General features: G+C 45.1%; 2 protein-coding genes across 2 annotated transcripts; one reads left to right on the top strand and one right to left on the bottom strand.

The window, feature by feature from the left end:
* Positions 1 to 2,071: 2,071 nt before the first annotated feature.
* Positions 2,072 to 3,718, bottom strand: LOC123065032 (UDP-glycosyltransferase 75C1). Its single transcript, XM_044488406.1, has one exon. The coding sequence runs from the start codon at positions 3,658 to 3,660 to the stop codon at positions 2,221 to 2,223; it is 1,440 nt and encodes a 479-aa protein (XP_044344341.1). The 5' UTR covers positions 3,661 to 3,718; the 3' UTR covers positions 2,072 to 2,220.
* Positions 3,719 to 5,813: 2,095 nt separating this feature from the next.
* On the top strand, positions 5,814 to 11,797 carry LOC123068998 (DNA polymerase epsilon subunit B). Its single transcript, XM_044491711.1, has 13 exons — positions 5,814 to 6,070; positions 6,192 to 6,372; positions 7,238 to 7,391; positions 7,573 to 7,704; positions 7,967 to 8,044; positions 8,123 to 8,227; positions 8,318 to 8,398; positions 8,488 to 8,618; positions 8,712 to 8,806; positions 9,117 to 9,216; positions 10,518 to 10,632; positions 10,717 to 10,827; positions 11,143 to 11,797. The coding sequence occupies exons 1-13, from the start codon at positions 5,899 to 5,901 to the stop codon at positions 11,287 to 11,289; spliced, it is 1,602 nt and encodes a 533-aa protein (XP_044347646.1). The 5' UTR covers positions 5,814 to 5,898; the 3' UTR covers positions 11,290 to 11,797.
* The last annotated feature ends 8,251 nt before the right edge of the window (positions 11,798 to 20,048 follow it).

Below are 20,048 nucleotides of genomic sequence, written 5' to 3'. Positions count from 1 at the left end.
CTTAACAAAGGTCATTGTAGGATTTGAAGAAGATGGAAGAAGAAGAAGAAGAAGAAGAAGAAGAAGAAGAAGAAGAAGTAGCAGAAGCACCAGCAGAAGCAGAAGCAGAAGAAGAGAAAGAGAAAGATCTGGCAGCAGAAACACCGATGAACTATCCCCTATTTAGCCAATGGCTCTTAATAATTTGAACTGTCATTTAATAGTAGTTAGGATAAATTGTCATTTGTTTAAGTAGTTGGCGCTACATGTTCAGATTCTGTGTGGTAAGCTCACCACTAGTTAAAAGTGGTGACAACACCTTATGCATGTTGCAACCAAACATCATGTCATATGTGCGCCTAATGCAATGTGGGCAACCAAACGCCGGGTCGAAAATGATTCTCTCATGCAACTAGGGGCATGCAGGCAACCAAACTATGTGCATTTGGGTTTTTTTGGCCTGCATCCCCTCAAACTGGCTTAATAGAGCCAGGCTCGCCGGGCCAGCCTGGATTGGCAATGTAAGGCCAACTCCACCGCGCGACCCCATCCTGTCTGCGCGCGTCCGTTTGGGGTAAAACGGACGAACTGGGCGGCCCAGAGCGCGGGAGCAAACGGACTTTTGTCCATTTTGTGTCCGCTTTCGACCCATCCCGGCCCAAGTTTGCGCCGTTTTTGAGGTGAAACGGACACCATGCGGACGCTTGGGCCGTCTGTGCGTGTCCTCACCTGGCCCGCCCGCCGGTGGCACAGGGTGCGCCTTTTTCTATCCGCCCCCCTCCCTCCCTCCGGCCGCACCCCCTCCACTCTTCTCCACTCTTCCCCTTGCCGCCGCCGCCGCTGCTGCCATTGCAGCCGTGTAGCTCGGACGCACGCTCGCCCAGCCCCTTCCCCTCGGCGCCGCCGAGCTACCCAACCACGGCCACCTGGTTTGTGCACCCGCCAGCCGGATTTGGGGCGGATCCGGTCGGTGTTGAGCTCGCCCGGCTGTGGAAGGCCGCGTCGCGCCATGGACTGGTCGGGCACCTCGCCGGAAGGCCCTGGCAGGGCCGCAAGGCCACATGCAGGCAGTGGCTCCTCCTCTAGCCGCTCGGATCTGCACCGTCGGTGGTCCGCCGGCAGATACACGAATGGCGGTCGGCCGGGCTCGTTGCTTGCCCAAAAGCTCATCGGCGCACTGTTGCCACTCATTAAGTGCGATGACTGCCCAAAGAAGTTCGTGCGCTGCGTGTCTACAACGCCGGAACATCCCGGATGGGTGTTCATTAAGTGCTTAAACGATGGGGTATGTGCTCTTTTTTGCTTCGGTTTGTGCTCTAGATTTGATGAGTTGTGCTAATTTCAAATTTTATTGTGTAGAATGGATGCAAGTTTTGGTATTGGAAAGAAGAGTATATTGATATATTGATGCACGTGCAAGTTTTGGTATTGGAAAGAAGAGTATATTGATATATTGATGCTGGAGACAAGTGCACTTGTTGCTAGATTAGATGCTAGACACGAGACTAAGTGTGAGGAAGCAACATCGACTTCTTTAGACTCGAAGAAAAAAGAAGCATGCAAGATCGAGCCTCCTCCACACATCAACAATGAGTGCATTGAGAAGACCCTAATCCAACTCAAAGGAGCAGTTATGGAAGTTGGGTATCTTCTAAAATGTATTCTTGTGGTTCTTGTTTTCTTTGGTCTTGTTTTACTAGTCAAAATTTGATGATGTATTTCCATGTACCAAAAATGAATAATGAAAAAAAATTAAGGGCTTGCAAAGAAAAATGTACGCGGACAAGATGCGGCCGGGATGCGGCCGCGCGCTGGGTGCACGACCACCGCACGGAAACTGCCCGGACACGACTCCATTGACCTATCCAAACAGACAGAATCCGGGTAAAACAGGCGTCCGTTTGGGATCGCGCGGTGGAGTTGGCCTAACCAAACACGTCCGATATGTTCATCGGTGAAAAAAACATCCGCGGCACCGGAAATCCCGTCAATACGCGATGGCATTCGGTCTCTCCCAAGTAGCAGCACTACCAACAGTCTTTGACACCACATGGAACACGTGGTTTCAATCCAAACTTGATTAAATAAAAAACAGTCTTTCACAACAACAACAAAAAACAGCTGCAGTGTCGAATCGACAGGGACACAGTACTGCTCGAGTCGTCTCGTCACTCGTCTCGTCCTCCTATTCGCTGTCGATTTTGCAGGACCATGCAGCAGGCAAGCCGGCCTACCGGCTGGCTAGTTGCCGGCGACGAACGCCCTGAGGTTCCTCTCGGACGAGCCGCCCACGGCCGCCGCCGCCCTCGCCTTCTCCCTCCACAGCGCCGCCTTGGCGCGCACCACATCCGACGTGGCGAAGGCGATGCACCTCCGTAGCTCGTCGGCCTCCAGCACGCCGTCCTTCTCACTCACGGCGGCCCGGACCCCGGCGCCGAGCTTCCGCTCCACCAGCCATGCGTTGGTGCCCTGGTCCGTCCACTGCGGCACTCCCACGATCGGCACGCCGCACGCCATGCTCTCCAGCGTCGAGTTCCAACCGCAGTGCGTCACGAAACACCCCACCGCCGGGTGCGACAGCACCTTCCCCTGGTCGCACCACTCCACCACCATGCCGCCGCCGGTGCACAAGTCGTCGCCGTCGACCTCGCCGCGGTTGTCCTTCCTCAGCACCCACAGGAACGGGCGGCCGATCTCCGCCATGCCGCGCGCCACCTCCGTGATCTGCCGCTTGCTCATCGCCGACAGGCTCCCGAAGGAGATGTAGATGACCGACCCCGCTTCCTGTGCGTCCAGCCACTCCAGGTACCCCTTGCCATCCTGCTTGAACAGGTCGTTGCTGTTGGCCGCCGCTGGCGCGGAGGCGTCCAGGAAGGAGAGCACGGGGCCGATGGAGACGACGTCGACGCCGTGCTGGCGCAGCGTCGCCATCGCATCAGGCTCCACGGCGTCGAACGTGTTGACGAGCACCGTGGGCGTGTCCTCGCGTTCCAGCACGTCGAGGAGCTCGCGGAACGCGGTGAGGACGAAGGCGTAGGGGTGGTCGACGTCGGAGGCGATGGTGAAGAACGACGGCAGGTCGCGCAGGCGCATCGGCGGGAGCCCCCGGATGTGGACGTCCGCCCACGGGTCGCTCGCCGCGGCGGCGACGGCCTGATCGAGGCCGTCGGTGCCGCGGAAGAAGTGGAAGTAGGCGGCGAGCACGGTGGCCGGCTGGATCCAATAGGCCGCGGCGGGAACGCCGTGTGCGCGCGCGACGCCGGCGACCCAGGAGAGCATCACGGTGTAAACCACCTGCGTGACGGGGGTGCCGGCGTCGCGGAGGCGCGCGAGCACGCCGCCCAGCGTGCGGGACCCCGCGACCTTGAGATTGGACATGTAGTACGAGATGTCGTGCGCTGACGTGTCGAAGCCGCCGTCGAAGCCGTCGGAGTAGGGCACGTAGTGGACGCCGGCGCCGTCGACGTGGTCCACCGCCTCCGCGTCCTCGACGTCCGGGAACATCTTGCGGAAAGCGGAGACGGGGGTGGAGAAGGCGACGCGGGCGCCCGGCGAGGCGCTGAGGAGGCGCAGCGCCAGGTGGCGCGCCGGGTTGATGTGGCCCTGCGCCGGGAACGTGACCACGAGGAAGTGCGGCGCCTCCCCCACGCGCGGCACCTCCTGCGGCACCATGGCCGGCATTGCGGCGAGTGCAAGAGCGAGCGTACTACGTAAGAGTGTCTTTGTCGTCGATGTGTGCGCGTCGTTGCTTGGGTTGGGCTGAGGCGAGTCGTCGACGGGCTTCGGCTTCGCTTCTTATATACGGTGGCGATGACGAAAGTGCTGAGGTGTAGTAAGGCTGGGCTGGCGCTGGGCACGGTACAGATGTAAGCCAAGAAGGTGTGGATTGGCAAATATTAATGGCTGGAGGCTGGTGCCAGTCACGGTATCTATGAGTAATCACGTTGGCTATTTACCAGGGGTCTGGTTTCTACTTTTGGCTTCAGTTGCATAGAGCGATACACTGGCCTGGAGACAGGGAGGCTGCTCGGGGAGGGGGCAATCACGCTGAAAAGGGCTCGGGGTGCCGCTCGTCGGCGACAAGCAGTGGCAAATGCTGCAACCGTATGTCTCATCACGTAGCAAGCCAAAGATGCAGTGCTGCAAGGGCTAGGGCGAGGGGCGCCGCTAACCGGTGCCGCAAGTGGCAGGCGATGCTGCAACCGCACGTCTCAATGGCGGTGCACACAGTGTTGTGTGCTGTTGTTGCAGCAGCTTGCCAGCCTCCCGATCTGTCACCAACGTTGTGAGCGGTGACGTGTTGCCGGCGTTGCTGCTACGCCTCAATGTTGCAAGCAGTGCCGTGCTTTCAGCGTTGCAGCAGGCGATGCTGCAAAGAGAGATATGGTCTGCTGCGATGGAGCGATGGGGTGCGACGATTGGCAGTACTGGCAAATAGGGCGGTGGTGCACGGCGACTATGTCTCGCATTAGGTATCCCTGAAGGATTGTTGTGTCTCGAAGCCAGGGTTTGAACCTGGGTTTGCTAGATAGTTTATAGCGACGCAGTCCACTGCACTTTGTGTTGAGTTCGTGATGAACTGTAGGACGCGACATACTTAAGGTAAAAGAAACAATTTTTCTTCACCTTTTTCTGTTTTCTTTGTTTTTTCTTTTGTTTCATTTTTTCCTCCGTTTTTTCCATTCTTTTTTTTTGCATTTGTTTCTCCGGTTTTCTTTTATCTTCTATGGTTTATTTTGTTTCTGTTTTGTTTTTCATTTCTTTGGTTTTCTTTGTTTCTTCTGGTTTTCATTCTACATTTTCTGTATATGTCAACAACATCTTTCTAATACACGTTAACTATTTTTTGAACACAAATTTATCATTTTTATAATACATAGTAACATTTTTTCTATACACATTTTAAACATTTTTCGAATGCTTGATAACATTTTTGAAATACAAGATTAGCATTTTATAATACATGATCAACATTTTTTCTATGGACATCAAACATTTTCTCAAATCCTTGATTAACATTTTCTTAATGCAATATTTTTTTTAAACACATGGTCAACATTTTTCTATAGACATTTAATATTTTTCCAAATGCTTGATTAACATTTTTTGAATACTTGTTCAACAGTTTTTTTAAATACTTGATTAAAAAATGCATGTACACGAGAAAAAAAATTCTTTATCATTTAATACATGGTCAATATTTTTTCTATACACATTTAATATTTTTCCAAATGCTTGATTAACATTTTTCGAATACTTGTTCAACATTCTTTTAATACATGATCAAAAAATTTCATATACATGATCAAAAAATTTCATCATCTTTTAATACATGGTCAACATTCTTTCTATACACATTTAAACATTTTTCAAATTCTTGATCTACATTTTTCAAATACTTGTTCCAAAAAAATTCAATTGCTTGATTAACAATTTTTAAATACATGATCAATTTTGTTATACACTTTTTTTATTTTCCATATACATGGTAAACATTTTGTCTATACACATTTAACATTTTCCAAATGCTTGTTCAACATTTTATTAAAAAATATATATATTTTGTAATATAGTATATATATATGTTTAGAATATTTTAAACTATAAACAAAAGTGAAAAAATGTAAAAAAATGAAAAACGGAAAAGAGGCTGTGGGCTCCCACACTCCTGGGCCGGCCCGTCTTGGCCTGCCCTTCAGCGAGCCGCCCTAGGTCTCTCTGAAGGCGAGATATAGGGGCGCTCTAGAAAAAAGGGCAAAACATTGTCCAAATTTGCCGAGGCAACCCACCGGGCCGAAGCCCGCAGCGGATACTTCAAGGCCAGCGAGGGCGCTGCAATTGATATCCCGCCAGATTCCCCAAACCCCAACCCACCTTTCCCGCCACAGCCATTCCCTCTCGCCTCCTCCCCCCTCTCCCATGGCGGCGCCGTCGGCAGCCATGCGCAAGAAGCTGCAGCGCAAATTCCGGCTGCGTGGCTTCACCCTCAAAGTTGACGCCCTCGAGGAGGCGGCCGCCTTCCTCGCCCGCTTCCCCGACGCCGAGGACGAGGCCCTCGACCTCCTCCTCGACGAGCTCGACAAAGAGCCGCGTAAGTACTCGCTCTGCCCCAGGATTTCAGACCGTTTGCCTCCTATTCTCACTCCGAGGCTCCGATTCATGGTTGGTTCTCACCCTGTGCGCGTCTCTTTGTGCTTTGCGGGTGCCCGCAGTGAAATCGTCCATACTAGACCGGGACGCGGTCCGTCGCGTGGTGTCCCTACTGGTCGAGGCGGAGGAGGCGGTCGACGCGGCATCGCCTTCCGCCACCAGCGTCCAGTCGGCGCTGCGGGTGGTGGACTCGTTCGTCGTGCCGCGGTTCCACTACGACCCAATCAAGAAAGTGTTCTACGAGTATGTAAATGCTGCCACTTCCTTTTAGATCTGGGAAATTGGGTGTCGGGATTTGAGAATTTGCCCCATGTCTTAAGTCTTGGGTGTTGATGGTTGAATATTGTGATAACGGATGTCTATTACCTGCTTGATTCGTCTAAATATTAAATGAACTTCCACGAGAACTTGGTAATTTGCAGAATGGATGCAGGACATAGTTTTGATTATTTTTTTCTTTTCGAAAAGAGGGGAAGACCCTCGGCCTCTGCATCCAGTGATGCATATGGCCAATAACGTCGAACAAATCAGCTTACAAAGAGGAAAAAGAAAAAGAAAAGTTAAGACTGTCCACATAGGACAAGCCTTGCCAACATCCCCAAATCATATCACAAAACCTACGATGACATATTAGCAGGCAATGGATGCACGATCCAAGAGGCCGCCTTCAAGAAGGAATAACCGATGTTGGCTGGTCTAACCAGATGTCAAACCAAGGGCTTGGCAGCCGGCTGCGGGTTGCCCTTCCCAACAACAGCCGGCGTGGACTTCTTTGCCTCGGCCTTCAGTGCCACATAGACCGCAATGGACGGGGCAGCGCTGGGCGGCGACGGCTGCCGAGTTAGATGGAAGCGCCGCCGATCCGATTCTTAGAGTTGATGGAGCTTAGTGTTTTTCTTTTTCTTATAGTTGGTCAATTTGTTAGCTCAGCCCTGAGGGATTGCGGATTGAATTGGTCTTTAAATCAATTCGTTTCTTTCTAGTTGGTGGCATCTGATTCAGTATGACACATTGATTGCTCTTTGATGCTAAACTAGAAAACACGACTTTCTAAAACAGGTTGTGTGTATGTTTGTTGATGCTATTTCCGATTACACTATGTATATAGGCATACTGGAAGATTAGCCCTCCATGGAGAAGCTGGAGATAAAGCCGCCCTTTACAGGGATAGATATCAAGTGCTGCTTCAGAGGCTCGCTCGTGATAAATATTTCTCCAAGCCAGCTTTTGAGTCTGTTATGGCTGAAAATGAAAGTTGTGAGGTATTTCTCTTAATTATGTTGTGTTCTACTTCTACTACTATAGATTGATTTCTGTGATCCCAGTCCACTATAGTCCAATACTTGGTGCTTTCCCCCCAAAACCTTTGTGCAGCCTCTTTTGTTCCCCAATTTTTTTAATCATTGTATATGACATGACATACAGTTTCCCCCCTTCATGTAGATTACTTCCATACAGTCCTTAGTTGGGTGTACTGGGCGGAGATGGATCATGGGGGTCATATCGCAGTTGGAGGAACGCCAGTTCTACTTGGAGGATCTTACTGGAGCAGTGCCAATTGACTTGGCGAATGCAATATCCTTAGAACCATTGCCATGTTACCTTCATGCAGATATACATATAGAGAGAGATGCATGTCTGTGCTGTGCTAAATGAAAACAATTGAGTTCCTTTGGTCACTGAAAGGCTACGAAAAAACCCTCTCATTTAAGAAGGGATAGTATAGAATACTGATCATATTGGCGTCAGTAATCCATATTTCGTACAAATATTTTGTTTTAGCCATATGGATTTATGTTTAATCAAATAAGTGCATCGCTTTCCTTACATAAAACACAAAATCACTTCAGGTTTCTTTGTTGAAAACACAGTGATTGTAGCAGAAGGAGAATTACTTTCAAGTGGCATTTTCCAGGTCTGTTGTCCACCATAAAATCTACAGTGTTTTCCTGTATTATTGTCTTGATAGTGGTTATGTTCCAATCATTTGCAGGTCAATACCTGTGGGTTTCCTCCCTTAGAGGACAGAGAAACATCACTTTCACTGCTTATGGGGCTTGATTTCTTTGGTGGAGGTGTCATACCAACTGAAGAAGCAGTAAGTTCAGGAATTGTGTTATACATGTCACTAATAGGTCTTGTAGAAAACATCTTTACTGATGGGTTTTGCTATGTTTGCACTAAACAGCTAAGATTGTCATCACTAGAAAATAAGGCTGTGAATGACATGTTTGTCATTCTTTCAGATGTTTGGCTCGACAGTTATGAGGTATTTAGTTTGGTATTAATTCTTGTTTTATATAACTATATTGTTTAGCATACTCTCAGGATGTTTGTATGTGTTATCTCGGGGAGTAGACTATGGAGAAGTTGGGTGTTGTTCTTGATGGCTATGAAAGTGTGGAAGTAGTTCCTTCTCTCTTTGTTCTAATGGGAAATTTCTGCTCCCGGCCCTGCAATCTGGCATTCAATTCGTTCGAAGAACTCAGGTCTGACTTGTTTCATGGAATATAATCTACAGTTTTATAGCGCGTTTGCTTTCCCAATCGAAGACAAAGTTTAAGTTATGTAACTTTATGTAGATTGCAGTTTGGAAAGCTTGGTGAGATGATCGCATCTCGAACTAGGTTAAAGGAACATAGTCGTTTTTTATTCATCCCTGGTCCTGATGATGCAGGTATTCTAAAACTCAATGACATGCTTTTACCTGACGACTACTGTTATCCACATGTTTGATTTGCTGCAATATCCAATTTCATTTTATTCACTAATGGATTAAACCTGGCCTATTCTTTTATATGTCCAATTATCATTTATTTATTCTCCATGCTATTTAACCAATGAAAAACTTCTGCAATAGGATTAGGAATGAGCTTGTTGATAATAAATACTGTCAGTCTAGTTCTCCCTATAGCTGGAATGTGATGTTTTCTGTTTTTTCCTAAGCTTGGCATGTTGTTTTTTCTTACATAGTAACACATTTGTAGGACCTTCTAAAGCTCTCCCAAGGTGTGCGCTCCCAAAGTATCTAATTGAGGAACTTCAGAAGCACATCCCAAATGCTATATTTGTAAGCAACCCCTGCAGGTTTGTCACAAAGCATTGCCTTGTATCATTCTCCATGTTCCATATGTTAACCATCTGTTTATGTCGCTATAAGCGACCACACAAATACAGGGATATCTTTTTGCGCATCAATTATGAAAATCTGATGTATGTAGCTAAAAAATATCAATAAAACCTTCACAGTATTAGGTGATGCCACTCTCCTTTCATGTTGCATATTATGCTACTCCCTCCGTCGGGAAATACTTGTCATCAAAATGGATAAAAGGGGATGTATCTAGACGTATTTTAGTTCTACATTCATCTCTTTTTATCCATTTTGATGACAAGTATTTTCGGACGGAGGGAGTACATGTTATTCTCTGATTCCAAATGTAAATCCTTTTGGACACTGATACAGACATACAGTCTCCATGGTGACCTTTGGCCAACCACCATCAATTTCTATGAATGTTACTCCCTCCGTTCCTAAATATAAGTCTTTTTAGACATTTCAAATGGTCTACAACATACGGATGTATGTAGACATATTTTAGAGTGTGGATTCACTCATTTTGCTTCGTATGTAGTCACTTGTTGGAATCTCTAAAAAGACTTATATTTGGGAACGGAGGGAGTAGTTGCTTCATATAAAAATAATGACACATTGTGAAATTATATTTCATGATGGTTCTATTAATACCAGTTTAATGTCGTCAAAATTTGTAACTATTTGGATAGTGATGGTCAAACCCAAAAATGTTTGACTACCACAGATTCTTAAACGACTCACATTTGTAATCAGAGGGAGTACCAATCAGTTGTTCTCAGTGTGACTCTGGTCCAGTTTAAGCATAAATCTCTTATTTGGACTTGCCACCAGTGTACCATAGTTATTTTGATGATTAATACAGAGCTATCATCTTCATTTTTGTGAGATATCTCTATACGATTGCAACAGGTAGATCCGTAGATGAAGAGGCTTAATAACAATACTATACTGGTCTACCAATATCCATACTGTGGAACTGTGTTCTTAGCTGGCATCTATTATCATAATACTTGTTGCATGCAGTATTATCTTCATTTGGTTTAGTTTTCCGAACTTGCCAGATTTTTCACCAGTGCTATTCATTGAGGCACAGGCATTTCAGTTAGTCTTGAAAGGCTTCATGCACTCATTGCCAACTGAGACTACTGTATAGTGATATATTTGCAATGAACGTATACTACAAACTATGGCATTCATTCATATTGACATTTCATGATCAAGACAATACTGAACTTTGTGGACTTGCCATTTATCATCTGTTCTAACTCCAATAAGAGCTTGATTTCCCCAGGGTTAAGTTTTATACACAAGAAATCGTGTTTTTCCGGCAAGATCTCCTTTACAGGATGCGGCGGTCATGCTTGATTCCACCAACAACGGAAGAAACAAGTGACCCATTTGAACATGCAAGTTGAATAAATTTATTTATTATCTCAGTGAGAATATATGGTGTTGACTGTTCAGAAATTAACCAATCATTTTTCTTTCAGCTAGTAGCAACTATCACCCATCAGAGTCATCTGTGTCCATTGCCTCTTACAGTGCAACCTATCATATGGAACTACGATCATTGCCTACGGCTATATCCAACTCCTGACATGGTATTGCCATTTAGCACAAGCCTGTTCGCACCTTGAAATGTTTTCTTACTGTAGCTTCCATGAATATGCTTCTGTGCTAATTTATGTGTTGAACATGCACAAAACAGAAGTATACCTTCTGCTGTATAAATATCATCAACCCACACCTTGAAATGTTTCCTGACTCTAGCTTCGATGAATACGTCTACTAATATACTTGTTGAACATGCACAAAACATAAATATACTTTCTGCTTTATAACTATTGTCAGTCCACACTGCTACCAATAAAAGTTTGAAAGTTCTTATGATAATACTTCCATGTTTCAATCTTCAGATAGTATTGGCTGACAAGAGTGAGCAGAAGGCCTTCAAATATACAGGAATCACTTGCTTCAATCCTGGTTCTTTTGCGAACGACAGCACCTTTGCAGCATACCGTCCTTGCACTAAGGAGGTTGAGCTTTCTGCATTAGAAAGCTAATATTGAAGGTGAGACAAACTGAAGCTGTAATCAGTAACAAACCGAACCTTCGATGAGCTGCCTATCACTCCTGTACATCAGCCATCAGGACTGGTGTTTATGACTTTAGCCATATAAACTAATGAGTCTGTTTCATGGAAGCGAATTTGCAAGCATGACAAAGCAATGATATCCATGGAATTGGTGCTGTTTCTCAAGCAAATCTGATGCTGACATCTCAACTTTGTATCACACATTTATAGCTTCAGATAGTTGTGGACCGTAGTGTTTGTTACTTGTTAGGGTCTTTTCCCCACCTGGCCATCTGTCCTCTGTGCAGTGTTTGTGTAACATGATCTCAGGATGCTTTCCCTAAAGTCACAGAATGGTGCTCAGTCCTGTAATATGTACTGTTTATGTTTGCCATTGTTGTAAACCATGCTAACAAAGCTGTGGTTTTTAGTTCAGACCTATTGCTTTCTAAAAGGTTGGATTTTCCAATTTTGTAAAATTTTAGTCTGATCAGTTATATCAAATGCACAGGAAATTGGTTTCACTTGCTGGTAGGCACTACATAATTCTGCCCACTCTGCACAAACCCTTACTTAGTACCACAAATCTTTACTTGTTGGCCTCCTGATCAAATTATATGTGATATGCATCATGTGTTGATCGACACAAATCTGCACTTACTAGTGGCGAGTCCAGTTAACCATCTCAAAACCAACCATCGACACATGCACTTGTTGGCTTCTTTTCGAAATTATGTACTCGTTGAGAGCTTAAAGGGTTGAATGAAGCATCATCTTTTACCTTTTCGATTGTGTGTGTTGCGTTGCGTTGAATTCCATTCTTGTGAGCACAAGGTTACCTGTCCATTTCTAGTTTTTGGAGCACAGCAAATCTGGAGTTAATTGCATAGCACAACCTCATTCCAGCTATCTACCATCGTCCGTGCCCTCCCAATCCTAGCCGCCACGGAAGGCCTTCTCCATGCGGTCGCCTTGGTCCTCCTCTCTTCCATTCGGCGGCCTCGGCGGTGGCAAGAGGGGTAGGGAGCCACCCCTTTCGTTCTTCTTAGTTCTTGTAGGTTCTTAGTTCCCTTAGGTTTTCGTTTTCTGATGTCCTCGACGAGTTGGCAGCGGCGATGGCGTGTGGAATAAGGTCTTTGCAGCCTCTCCCTACCTAGATGACGTTTGTTTCAGCGTCGACAAAGGGCCCGTGAGAGTAGATGTTGCCAGATTTGTTGGCTCACTTAATATTTGGGTAGTTGGTGTGTCAATCAAGGGAAGCAGTTGGCTGGATCTTGGTGTGGCGACTTCGACCTCTTCTTTCAAGTTGTTTTGTAGCATGGTCTGGTTTCTTCAACCCTCTAGACTGACGGTGAAGGGCGGCAAGCCCGCGCTGCATGGGGTGATGCCCCAATCAATATTCTTTGAACAGTTATTAGATCTCGTTTCTAGCGGTGATTGCGATCTTCAAAGGTTGGTATGCAATGGCATTTGCAGGTGTCCCTTTCCCTTACTACTGGTTTAGCGCATTTCTCAAACTCTGATGGGTGTCGTACAATCAAAGGAAGAAGACGGCCAGTATGTTTTTCGATGTAATTTTATCTTTTTGATGCTCGTTTTGTACTGCACTGTCTCATGTTTTTCTTGATATATTTCAATTATAAGATGCCATTCGGGTGCCTTCTCTAAAAAACACATTCGTGGCTTGGGTTATAGAAAACCACGACTTTCCCCAAATTGCATTTAACCACCACTACAGGGGCCACCGAGTAACATGTAACACTTACTACTGGACTGACGGTGAAGGGCGGCAAGCCCGCGCTGCATGGGGTGATGCCCCAATCAATATTCTTTGAGCAGTTATTAGATCTCGTTTCTAGCGGTGATTGCGATCTTCAAAGGTTGGTATGCAATGGCATTTGCAGGTGTCCCTTTCCCTTACTACTGGTTTAGCGCATTTCTCAAACTCTGATGGGTGTCGTACAATCAAAGGAAGAAGACGGCCATTATGTTTTTCGATGTAATTTTATCTTTTTGATGCTCGTTTTGTACTGCACTGTCTCCTGTTTTTCTTGATATATTTCAATTATAAGATGCCATTCGGGTGCCTTCTCTCAAAAACACATTCGGGGCTTGGGTTATAGAAAACCACGACTTTCCCCAAATTGCATTTAACCACCACTACAGGGGCCACCGAGTAACATGTAGCACTGATTTTCGTATTACCTCGTTCTAACAACATTTCTGATTGATGGGACCCGGCTATCAGGTTGACTTGGCGGCCCAAGTGGGCCTGCATGTAAGTTTTGGAGACTTAATCAACTCCTTCATTCTCCCGCATCTACACGTACGCCGTGGAACGTGTCAGCCCTTGTTGAGTCACGCCTACCTAGCTCCAGCTCCGCCCACTCCTGCAAAGTTCCGAGAGCTCCTGTTCGGCGCCTTATGCGCCCGAACAGCTCCCTGGCGCCTGAAGGAGATGTCTACTGGGCCGGCCCAGGCGCCTCTCAGCGAACAAGTCGATCAACTACAAAAAAGGCAGGGAGTCGGATTCAAACTCAGCACCTCACCCTTCACATATGAGGGTATGAACCCCTACACCATCAAACGACCTGTGTTTATAGACTTCGTTTGCTTTCTTTTATCCTTTCTCCAGCTCGCAAAGCCCCTGGTGTAGGGAAGCGTCCCAAACCATTTTTTCCTTTTTTTTTATCTTTTTCTGTAACGGTTTTATTTGTTTTTTTTTCCTTTCGCTTTTTCCTAAATACGTTAACTTTTCTAAAACAAAATCAAAGGAAAAAATTTTATAAAAAAAGAAATGAACTTTTTTCAAATTTGAAAAAAGTTCATTGGTTTTTTATGTTCATCAAAATTGAAGAAAGTTCATTGAATTTTAGCAAAGTTCATCATAATTGAAAAAATTTCATCGAAATATAATAAAAGTTCATCAAATTTGAGAAAAGTTCATCATAATTCAAAAAAGTTCACCAAATCTGGAAAATAGTTCATCGATTTTTTGAAAAAGTTCATCGAATTCAAAAAAAGCATCAAATTTGAAAAAAGTTCATTGACTTAAAAATGAGTTCATCGAATTTGAAAAAAGTTCATCGTGTTTGCAAAAAAGTTAACCGAATTAGAAAAAACTTCATCCAATTTGAAGAAAAGTTCACTACATTTGAAAAAAGTTCATCGAACTTGAAAAATAGTTCATCAAATTTTGGAAAAAGTTCATCGAAGTTGAAAAAAAGTTCATGAAATCCGGTGAACATTACGAATTAGAAAAAGGAAAAAAGAAAAATGAAAAGAAAAAGAAAAAAAGAAAGAAAAAGAAAATAAGAAAGAAAAGGAAAATAAGGAACAAAAGACGTAAGAAAATTTACTCGATCACAAAACGTTGAGTGGCGGGGTGGTTATCATGTGGCACACTGAACCGCTATGGCGAGGGTTCGAGTCCTCCCAGGTACGTCTTTTTTTGCATCAGTTTAGAAAGGAAGCAGGGAATTTGGGCCGGCCCGCGTCGCGAGGGGGTGGGGGGTATGCGCCCTGTACGATTAACACTGTATTGGGCGCCGAATAGGAACCAGCCAAAGTTGCCACCCTGCCTAGCTATCTGCATCATTGGTTGATCAGGGGCCCAACCAGAGCCGAGCCCACCTTGCTATCCTACTTCTCATTGATGGAGGCTTCAAATTGAGAACTGGGCGTAGCTCAGTTGGAAAGGCGCGGGAGTTCGCAGCCAGCCCACCAGGGTTCAAGTCTCGACTTAAGCATTTGCTGCTCACGGAGTTTTCTTCTATAAAAAATGCCAATAGGCTAGTCTAGCCCGGGTTGGTCTCATTTTTTTATGGAGGCTTCAAACCAAATGGTTCTAAGATCACAAGAATCCCCGTTGAGTCGCCCACTAAGCGGCCCACCAAGCACAACAAACCTATTTCATCATGGCATCCCGTCCTTCCGTAAGTGATAGATCTTCACCAAGTAGGCGATCTTTGTGCCCTTAAAAACTCTTAAGTCCTTCACACCAAGTAATCTAAGGCCAAAAATGACTTCTAACTGAATAGGGGGTGCACACCCTTCAAGAGTAACATGCAAAACAAAGTCACTTGATGGAAAGTCCATCAAATGTCTTCAATCAAAGCACCTCAAGAACCCATAGGATCACCCTGTCACAAGGATACGTTTGTGGTGAAAGAGATAAACTTGAGGTATAGGGGTTCAAGAAAGGGAGGAGCTCATGTCTTTCATGAATCAAAAAGTGTCCATGGAACCACCCAATACTTATTTTGTCTTTCTTGCCTTGGATCTCTCTTCCTCAATTGTTGTGGTGTATGGATGGCATGTATGTTTTTTTTTTGATTTTTTTAGGAAAAAGGTGGCATGTATGTTTGGAGAACTTTAGGATCTTTCATGAAATTTCACAACAAATATATTGTAACAAATCGATGAAGATAATTATTCTACTACAATACTTGTCATTGCCTCTTGCAATTACTTCAAACAGTATGGAACCAGTGAACACGTATTCTTGTACTCCATCTGTTTTTATTTACTCCGCATATTAGCTTTGGTCAAAGTCAAGCTTTATAAACTTTGACAAAGTTTATAGACAAAAATATTAACATGTTCAATAACAAATCAATACCATTAGATTCATTATTGAACGTACTTTCGCATCATATAGATTTGTTATTGTGAATACTTATATTCTTTCTTATAAACTTGGTCAAACATTACAAAGTTTGACTTCAATCAACTGTAATATGCAGAGTAAATAAAAACAAAGGGAGTATGGACACTGTTGGCTAACCGATGCCTGCTAGCATTTGCTAAGATGCGCGAAATATTTAAGAACACATTGGAGCGACAAGATTTGAAAATAGCTCTTTAAAATCTCAAAATATTTTTTTGAAAATCATGAACAAATTTTAAATACCAAACATTTCTATAAACACAATTTTTTTAAATTCCATTCTATTTTGAAAACATGAACAAATTTTGAAACCCTCAAGCAATTTTAAAGTGCGAACACCTTTTGAAAATTCCCTTTTTTTAGAAACATGGATAATTTATCAAAAAACATGAACATTTGTTTAAAACGTGAACAAAATGTTCAAATTTGATTTTTTGAACATTTATTAAAAATATGAATAATTTACCAAAAAACATGAGCATTTTTTGTAAATGTTTTTTGAAAACCTGAACAAAACTTGAAATTCTGAATAATATTTAAATTTTGAACAAATTTGGAAATTCTGATTTGTTTTTGAAATTTATGGAAAACATAATAGAAACCAGAAAAATGAGAAGAAAAAGAACAAAACAACAACAACATGAAAAGCCGATTCGAGAACCTTCTAGAAGGTTACCAGAACCGGTAAAACGTACATTAGTAGAAGGATCGATATGGTTGACTAGAGGGGGGGGGGGTGAATAGGCAACTAACAATTTTTAACTTTTTTTGACCTAATTAAACTTAGCATCAAAGTAGGTTGTCTAGATGTGCAACTAGGTGAACAACCTATATGATGCAACAACAACAAGCACACGCGCAAGCAAATGATGCAACACAATATAAACTTGCACAAGTAAAGGTGAGAGATAACCAAGACTGGAGTCGGTGGAGATGAGGATGTGTTATCGAAGTTCGTTCCCTTTGAGAGGAAGTACGTCTCCGTTGTAACGGTGTGGATGCACAATGCTCCCCAGGAAGCCAGTAGGGCCACCGTATTCTCCTCACGCCCTCACACAATCGAGATGCCGTGATTCCACTATTGGTGCCCTTGAAGGCGTCAACCGAACCTTTACAAAGAAGGTTGGGGCTATCTTCACAACTTAATTGGAGGCTCCCAACGACACCACGAAGCTTCACCATAATGGAATATGGCTCCGCGGTGACCTCAACCATCTAGGATGCTCAAACACCCAAGAATAACAAGATCCGCAAGGGATTAGTGGGGGAAATCAAATTTCTCTTGGTGGAAGTGTAGATCAGGGCCTTCTCAACCAATCCCTAGAAAATCAACAAGTTTGATTGCCTAGGGAGAGAGATCGCGCGGAAATGGAGCTTTGAGCAACAATGGAGCTTGGGGAGGGAAGAGGTAGTCAACTCGGGAAAGACCCCCTTTTATATAGTGGGGGAAAGATCCAACCCTTACCCACTTATTCAGCACGCGACATGCGGTAACCGCAAGGACACATGGTACTACCGCAAGGGCTTGTGGTACTATCGCTCGACCGTGCGGTACTACTGCCCGCGCGACAGAGACCAGGCGAGGCCTTGTTGCATATAGCAACGAGCGGTAGAACCTCCGGAGCGGTACTACCGCGCGCCCTTGCGGTACTACCGCAAGGCAGGGTTCAACTGGGCTGAGAAGGCACACACTAATAAAATTACATCCGTGGCCACTTCCGCTGAGTTTCGGTCTGTGTGAAAATCCGGCAACGTACTACCGTTCCGAGGGAGTGGTACTACCGCGTAGGGCGCACACCTACTTTCGTGCGTGCTAGCGTTCTGGGCTACAGGCCACGGTACTACCGCTTACCTTGGCGGTACTACCATGCACAGCTGCGGTACTACTTCTCCCTTGAGTAGTACTACTGCACGCCACAGAACCTATAGCACTTGGAGGCCTTCATCTTCACATAGACAAGGATAAACGACCGGTGCTCCAAAGAAGCGAAGGAAAGGTGGTGCAAAGGAACAGATGTGTACGTGATGATTCGAACCTAACCTTTCTGAAGTGGACCCCCTCTTAATAGTATGGCTTTCCTACGATTCAAATCCACCGAAAAGAAACGTAGAAAACCGCCATCTTCGATATGCTCCGAGGGGCACAAAATCGTCTTGTGCCTAGACATGAGATCTCTGAAATGCTCAATGCACACAATTTATCCGCAAATGCATTGTCATCAATCACCAAAACCACATAGGGAGAAATATGCCCTTACAATCTCCCCCTTTTGGTGGATTGATGACAATACGGGATTTGCACATAAGGATATAAAATGAACATAAGCAAACCCAACATCTATAAAATATAGACAAGCTTCCCCTAGATGTGTGCACTCTATAAATATGCTTTGGACTACACGTCACACTTACTAGGATCAACACTCCCCCTATATTTTATAGACAAGGCAAAACTTGCAACAATATAAGTGACAATAAGCATGGAGGCAAGGTAAAGTAAGTGAGCAAGAAGTAAATGGCACAAGATAGCATAAGCTCACAATCTACTAAACATATTAGACAATAAGATAAGCTTGAGGGCATATGTCTCACACCATATGATAGTCTCCTGGTCTCACACAAACACAACCACAAACCAACAAACCAAAGCAATGAAGGTCCAACGGAACGAAAGCAAAGAGACACAAGACTCGACACAAGACTCACAAATCCTACACTCTCTCCCCCTTTGGCATCGAGACACCAAAAAGGCAGAGAGGACATCTACGGCACATGTGGTGGTAGAACTCCAAGGCATCACCAGTCATGTTCCTCCTCCCCAGACTCCTCTGCAGCACGGGATGAAGAGCGAACTCCAGTATCCTCCTCAGAATCACTCCACCAGCAGTTCTGTCTGATCCATGGTTCCTCATCTGTGATCCTTTCCTCGGAGCCACTCTCAACCTCAAGACCAACCTGCCTCATAATAGCCTTGTCGCGACGACGAGCCATCTTGGCGTTCACATGAGCCTTGTACTGTCCCTTGGCCTGCATACAAAATATAGCCTTCATATTGGCCTTGAGCTTCTTAGCCCAAGATGGCTCAACAGAGGGAGGAGCATACCCCTCAGAACTGTCCTCAGCCACCTCCTCCTCAAGCTCATCCTCATCAACATCCATCCGTGCAGCCTTAGCCTCAGCCCGGGTCGTGGTGTTAGCCCACTAGTTCTTCTGGCACAGCTTGATGGGCTCATGGCGAATCTAGTTGGGAGCAAGGAACTCATCATCCGGAAAGATCTTCTCCCAAGTCTTCGAGATCAAGAGGAACAAGTAGGGGCCATATATAGGCACCATCCGATGAAACACCGCAATCTGAAGCTCACTCCACATGATATGAGAGACATCAAGAGGCTCAGCCTGATGGTGACGCGCTTCCTCACACATGAGCATCATGTCCACGAGATAGGAGTGCACCTTGTCCTTGTCACCTATGCGAGGAAAAAGTGAGTTGCGGAAGATCTTGTGCATGATGTCAAGAAACGGATTCAGAACGAAGGACTTCTTGCCACTGCGGAGAGTCTTCTCAACAAAGAAAGGTTGAAGCTTGTCCTTGTTTGCAGACTCTGGGTTGGCATGTGGGTGGGCACCAACGGGCACATCAAGCCCCTCGTCACGAATGTTCAACATAGCCATGAACTCCTTCCACTCAGCATACATCCTCTTGCCATTCTTCAGCCAAGTCATGGTCCACTTCTCATCCGTGTGGAAGTGGACAGAAGCAAAGAACTGAGCCACCAACTCCGGGTCAAAGTCAAGATGGAAGGTGATGATGTCCTCAATGCCAAATTGCTCCACCAAATCCAGAGCCTCACCAAAGAATCCAAGATTCTTCTTCAGATAATCCATGCCAATCCACTGAACTGGCACATAGATGTTCTTCTTGCCCTTGATCACATCTAAGAAGATGAGATTCTGCTGCTTGATCCAAAACAAATCATTTCCCCTGCTGAGTTCTCTAGGCTTGACATAGGGGTTGAGCTTTCTTTGAATCAGAAATTTCCCTTGAGGCATTTCATCCATGCTGATAGATGGCTCCTTGA

The sequence above is a fragment of the Triticum aestivum genome, chromosome 3B (assembly GCF_018294505.1).
Source record: "Triticum aestivum cultivar Chinese Spring chromosome 3B, IWGSC CS RefSeq v2.1, whole genome shotgun sequence".
Taxonomy (NCBI): domain Eukaryota; kingdom Viridiplantae; phylum Streptophyta; class Magnoliopsida; order Poales; family Poaceae; genus Triticum; species Triticum aestivum.
Note: the sequence above shows the minus strand (reverse complement) of the source record. Positions and strands in the feature narration are given on the sequence as shown.

Excerpts from the sequence above, each read along its gene's own strand:
- LOC123068998 (XM_044491711.1), top strand. The coding sequence starts at position 5,899 with ATGGCGGCGCCGTCGGCAGCCATGCGCAAGAAGCTGCAGCGCAAATTC. Across the intron at positions 6,373-7,237 it reads ATCAAGAAAGTGTTCTACGA|GCATACTGGAAGATTAGCCC; the intron begins GTATGTAAATGC and ends CTATGTATATAG. Across the intron at positions 8,619-8,711 it reads AATTCGTTCGAAGAACTCAG|ATTGCAGTTTGGAAAGCTTG; the intron begins GTCTGACTTGTT and ends AACTTTATGTAG.
- LOC123065032 (XM_044488406.1), bottom strand. The coding sequence starts at position 3,660 with ATGCCGGCCATGGTGCCGCAGGAGGTGCCGCGCGTGGGGGAGGCGCCG.